General features: G+C 41.3%; 1 protein-coding gene across 1 annotated transcript; it reads right to left on the bottom strand.

The window, feature by feature from the left end:
- Positions 1-877: 877 nt before the first annotated feature.
- Positions 878-4,144, bottom strand: LOC110973208 (galanin receptor 2b-like). Its single transcript, XM_022223858.2, has one exon. The coding sequence runs from the start codon at positions 2,530-2,532 to the stop codon at positions 1,396-1,398; it is 1,137 nt and encodes a 378-aa protein (XP_022079550.2). The 5' UTR covers positions 2,533-4,144; the 3' UTR covers positions 878-1,395.
- Between the last annotated feature and the right edge of the window lie 1,856 nt (positions 4,145-6,000).

The raw sequence follows: 6,000 nt of genomic DNA, 5'->3' as shown, positions 1-6,000 counted from the left end.
CAATTATTTTGTCCACAGTCATGTAACGTGACAACTTCGTATAAATAATGATTTACATGCAGTCATATACATGTACATGTACTTTATTGGCATGCAGTATACGTTCATTATTTCAAAGGTTTACAATTTAAAAATGTAGTCTATGATATTTTCCTATGCGATGCTTTCTTCACTGATCTTCAGATATTTCAGATCATCAGACTTTTAACAGTCAAGCAAGACATGTGGGTGTCAGGTTAGAGTGTTCCTCAGCGTCCTGGTTATCAGAGATATTGAAACCATAACCCTACATTAAGTTAAAAATAACAATAATAACCCTATAGATAAAACTAATAAAATCAAGAATCTTGAAGTGCAATATCATTGTGCAAATGCAACATTAAAAAGGTAACTTTACATTTGAAAACGACAAAGCTCTACTCACACCGTATGTGCCATGGCAAGGCATTCCATAATTTAGGAGCAGCCATTGCAGATGCCGTGTCACCAAGTGTGCGTAACATTTTACCCTGAGGACAACTTTACAAAGGGCCGTTGCTTGCTGACCCGAGATGATATCTAGACTCCTTCTTAATGATGACAAGATTCATTAAGTACGTGTATCTAAGAGCAAGACCGTGGATGGCTTTATATGTTGATTAACAGGATGATTTTGAAGTTAAACCTGTACAAAACAGGTAACCAGTGAAGGTAATACCAGCATTGGTGAATAGCAAATGTGAATGCGCATGCACCAGCAGTGGTCCATCTGCACAGCCCTTTTCCCTGAGCTCAGATCTTGTTATTTCTTTTTTTGAGGGCCGCCCTTTTCTGTTTGGCTGCTCTGTGGTACATGTACATGTACAATCCAAGGGGATTGCCTCATTATTCCTGCATACAGTGAACGTGATATAGTCTAGTTTTTGTATAGCCATCCATTGTCTGGAAGAACCAATACAAATCATATTATTATATTTAATAGAGATATACATGTAACATTGTAACATGTACTGTACCTAGAAAAGCCTTTTGTCATGTTTGTGAGCAAAAACATGTAGAGAATACAACGAACATAAACCAAACAGAATTTGCAGTGCACCTGATACAAAAGACATACTTGTACATGTGCATGTAGTTTGGGTGTACTCACCATTATTACTCACTATTTAATACTGTGGTTAGCTTTGCAGAACTTGTCAGAAGAAAGTTGGTAAGCTTTACATGTACATGTATGTGTCTCTCCTTCTGGACCACACTGTATAAATGTACAGTGTATGTCCATGCATTTTCAATGGGAAAGTGCACTACAGTATGATCACAAGAACTGAATGAGTTTGCCAATTTGGTCAAGTGTCCAAGACAGCTAGCTTTTAGGCATCATGCCTTTTTGACTTGTATGCATTCATGAGTAGATTGTCAAGCAACTTCTGTTCCTTGAGTTGAACTTCCAGCCTTATTAGTATGGATGGTCTTAGAAGGACCCCCAGATACCATGGGAACTGTTGATGCCTGTACACCTGTGCGATTCTCCAACACATTGATGCGGCGGACACTCCAGTAACGGCAGCACAACATCTCAAGCAGTTTCTTTCGAAAGCGCTCGTACGCAAAAGCATAGATGAACGGATTGATGCACAAATTCAAGACAACAAAGACAGAGGTCACTTCATACACGGGGTCATTGATGAAGTTGGGTTGAAGGCTGAGATTGTACAGCAAGTAGTAGACTTCATTAGGCAGCCAGCAGACGACAAAGAACACAGCAACAACGATGAGAGTGATCGTCACGTTGCGGTTTGCCTTGGAGAACATTTCGCGGGCGGCTGCATTGTTCTCCCCCTGCCGCACACGGGAACGCTGCTGGAGGGACCAGATGATGCGAGAGTAGGTGAACACCATGATGGTGAGGGGTATGACCATCTCCTGCAGGAAAATGAGGACACCCCCTGCTGCCTGGGCCTCCAAGCTTGGCCAGGCGATGCCGCAGTCTAGCGTTTCACTGTCGTAGAAGCTCAGGACCACAACGTGGGCTGCGGGGAGCCACCCGGCCAGCCAGGGCACCAACAAGAGGAGCTTCAGGCGGCAGGGTGAGAACATGTTCCGGTGCCGCACTGGATGGCAGGTGGCCAGGTACCGCTCTGCGGAGATGGCTGCCAGGTTGTAGGTTGATGTGACAAACATGCTGTACTGGACCCACTCTGACCACCAGATGCGGCAGTAAAGCCTCGTCAGAAAGCCAGCTGGAACAGGTGGCGTGATGAGGGCAAAACGTCGGGTAAGGAAGATGATCGAGCCGAAGGAGTCAATGGTCGATTGGTGAATAATAAGTTTGTTGGTGGTTGAATTAAAGACTTTCCTGTTGCGTAGCATGACCAAGCACACCACAGCGTTGCCAACCATACCCAGAGAACTGAGCACAACAAAGAAGAACAATGCAAAGCTGAAATTGCCTCTCTCTGGAAGTGTCATGGTTGGAGTCATCACTTGCTCAGAGTTGGCAGGAACTGTTACCATGACTTCACCATTTAAATATGCAGCTGTGGATGCCTCCATTATTATAAGATTAAATACATGTATTTCACAGTCCCCTAAATTGGCTCACTGGCCAAAGTGTTTCACAGTTGCCTGAATTGGCTACAAAAATTGTTCTAGATGGAGCTTACATGTAAATTTGGTGATTTCAGTTATAGTTTGCAGTTTCTTCATATTCTGGTTAAAAATCATTCTACGGGTGTGCATGCTTTGAAGCTACCAGCATGATACTGCTGGAGCATATATGGTACACAGTCTTTTATATGGTACAAGGGTTTATTGCTTCTTTGGGTATTCTAAGTGGTATATATGCCCTATCACTTCTGGAGACTTACAGTGACGTTTCCTCTTGCAGAACTTCCTTTGAGGTCATGCGCATTGCCACAAGGGAGTAATAATCCCACCTCCTTGGCCAAGGCATTCTCTTTCAGAGCCATCAAGGCAGGATCTTCCAGGTTGTTTGTGTTGGGTATCTGGTACATGTACCATGTATTTTAGTTCCAATGGCCTTTCTGGTCTGACACATGGGAATTTTTGCAGTTCCCAAAACACCATTAATGGAAGAAGCCATGCTTCCCCATCCCTTATCTTTTTTAATCTGTCTTTTTAAAGAGGGCGAGGCATCCTGTCTTGTGTTTCTTACAAGATAATGGGTGCAAAGCTTGAAGATCAATATCTGTTTATGGATTTCTCAATCTTTTCAGAAGAGCAATAAGACATGGGCTAAGGGGCTTTCATTCAAAATACTTTTCCCTGGGCATTTTCTTAACCCTGATATGCGGCTACCTTTAAAAGTAAGTGAAAGCGTGATCTTTTGTTCGTGATAAGATTCTCTGATGCTGTATATTCATACCAGAAGCCTCAAGGGAGCATCTTAATTGGTTTATTTGCAAAATCTTAACCTTTACTTTTTTTTAGTTTACTTTTTTTTTTCCTTTAAACAGTTACGAAACAATTTTCTGTTTATATTTTCTTTATTCTAATTTTTATTTTCAACTTCAAATTTAGAAAATTATGTGTAAATTTACTTTAAATACGTAAAAGACAACCCTTTGGCTACATTTCAGTTGAAGCCTGCATGGCAGTGCATGCTGATTTGAAAAGATCTTAGACAAATACACATGTACATGGATAGGGGCAGGGACGTTCAAGTATTTCCTCAGTTAGCCTTTGTACTTTCAGTGTCAATTCACTCAAATAACAGGGGATACTCTTGTTGAGGGATCACCTTTTACATCTCTATAAGTACAGTACATGTAACAAAAATTTTGAACCACCAGGGCATATACTGGCATTATACAGGGTTATACTGCCATTACTTGTATAACTTGGGGCGTTAGGTATGCTGTGTGATATCATTTCTGATATTGAATGAGATATACATGTAGCAGCTTTGAAAGAAGCCTAAGACCTAAAATGTAAATAAGTTGTATTATATGGCACACTACATACTCAAAAAACCAACAAAATTTAAGTCCAGAATATTTTGCTTGTTTACGACTCTCTCATTAACTGCTTCATTTCAGGTGGGCTGGGAGCGATTGAAGAAGACTTCTGTTCAGTACTGCTCAACATCACCATGGTCAAATTTGCATTTCTGATGTGCGTGTACCCTCTGGGTTTATGATGTGACATCAGTGTGGACCCCGCCTTGCCCTCCTTCCACCGTGTCTTTGTAGAGTTTGTCGTCTTCCTCATCTTTGAGGAGATGAGTTTCTCAACTTCTTTCACAGGTGCAGTTGTAATGTGTTGATTTTTCAGTACATGTGTTAAATTTTTTCATCTGTTGGTATTGCAATTTTTATTTCACTTTTGCAAGAAATGACAGATGCACATTATTTTCAGTCTAGGAATATTTTGCACAACTGCACCATTCTCATTTTCCGAAACATTGAATATTCTTCCCCACATAGTTCCTATTCATCTTACTAGACTTGTGTGAAAATGTAATGGTTATTTTTTTAAAATGTTTTCCCTTAATAGGCATTGCTTACTTAGCTCCAACTTCTAGAAAGATTAACAGCTGTTCAAAACTATGAAAATTATCTGAATTAAAAACCAACCACCTGAACATTGTTTAAGGTTTTACTCAAGAAAGTGCTAGTCCATCAGTACGTGGCTTTGATTTCAAATTTAATTTAAATTTAATGAACAAGCTTTTGAAAATTGGCTGAATTTACAGTTAAAATAAATAACCCTGGCCCATTTAGCCTTATTTTTCATTTTATAGTTTTTGGCCGGGAACTGGTGCCGACATTCATAAAATGCAAAAACTTCTTAAGTCTTAATGATACTGCACCTCTGACAATGTACTTAATCCTATCATCAGTCCATTTGAGAGCCCACAAAACATATAGTTTTTAACATACATGTAAGATAAGCGTATCAGCTACTTTTAAACACTTCCCAAATCTCATGGGAAATTTTGAGTCCTATTTTATGGACCCTAAACCTCATAATTGACAATCAACATCATCATGTACAGTGTAGGCACGTGCAATTCAACTATCGAGACCACTTTCAGTCAGAATTGCACCATAACTGTTTATAGATACGGCGAGATGGGTGTTTTACAAACCATAAGATACAACTTAATGAAATTGTTAGAAAAATATGGAAACTTCACCAGATTATGTATGAATGGGAATTCAGCTTAGCTCAGCCAAAATTGTCAATACCAGGCCCCTATCTGGTTTTAAATGTACAAATCGAAAATGAATGTGTGATACTTTTTCCCCCCAGCCCGAATAGTGCTTGTTGATACCTGTAGTACGTGTATGTCATTGCCCAGGTTACTTGCCACCTCCGCCTCTAGCACTTCAGCAAGCAACACCATGAGTGGACTGCACCCGTCGGTATCCTGGCCCTCTATGCCCACCCAGTGGGGCACGTCCTTGCCAACCTCAGCCAGCCCACCCTCATCGGACCGCTGCTCATGTCCTCCCACATCGCCGTGGTCTGGGTGACCATGGCCCTGACCTCAGCAGTCATCTCCCACTGCCGGCTACCCCCTGCCGCACGACTTCCACCACTTGAAGTGAGTTGGCTAGGATTCAAGACATTTATATGCTGTGTGTAATAGAATAGAATGGTGGGAATGATTTGCCTGGTGTTATTGTATGTTGATGGTAGGGTGTGTTATAAAATCTAGGGATCTAGGGAGGAGTCTGGCTCAGCGGGTATAAGGTGTGTGACTCAGGACCAGAGGGCCATGAGTTTGAATTCAGCTGCTCACCATAGGCTGTGACTATGTGAACAAGCCAATTCACTTCTTGCCTGGGCTCTCCCTCTTAGGCAGAATATAGAGTACCCAAATGAATGTGTGGGTTTACGCGCTGCATGGTTCTCACACTAATGCCTTTCACGCACATGCGCAATTATGTGCGTGAAAGGCATTAGTGTGAGAACCATGCAGCGCGTAAACCCACACATGTGTACTTCATTTTGTTTGCACTGCACTTAATTAATGGTTCAAAATGACGTCACGCT

The sequence above is a fragment of the Acanthaster planci genome, linkage group LG02 (genome assembly GCF_054643075.1).
Source record: "Acanthaster planci isolate LZ-2023a linkage group LG02, COTS_SCS, whole genome shotgun sequence".
NCBI lineage: Eukaryota > Metazoa > Echinodermata > Asteroidea > Valvatida > Acanthasteridae > Acanthaster > Acanthaster planci.
The sequence above is the reverse complement of the archived record's forward strand: the minus strand, read 5'-3'. Positions and strand labels throughout refer to the sequence as shown.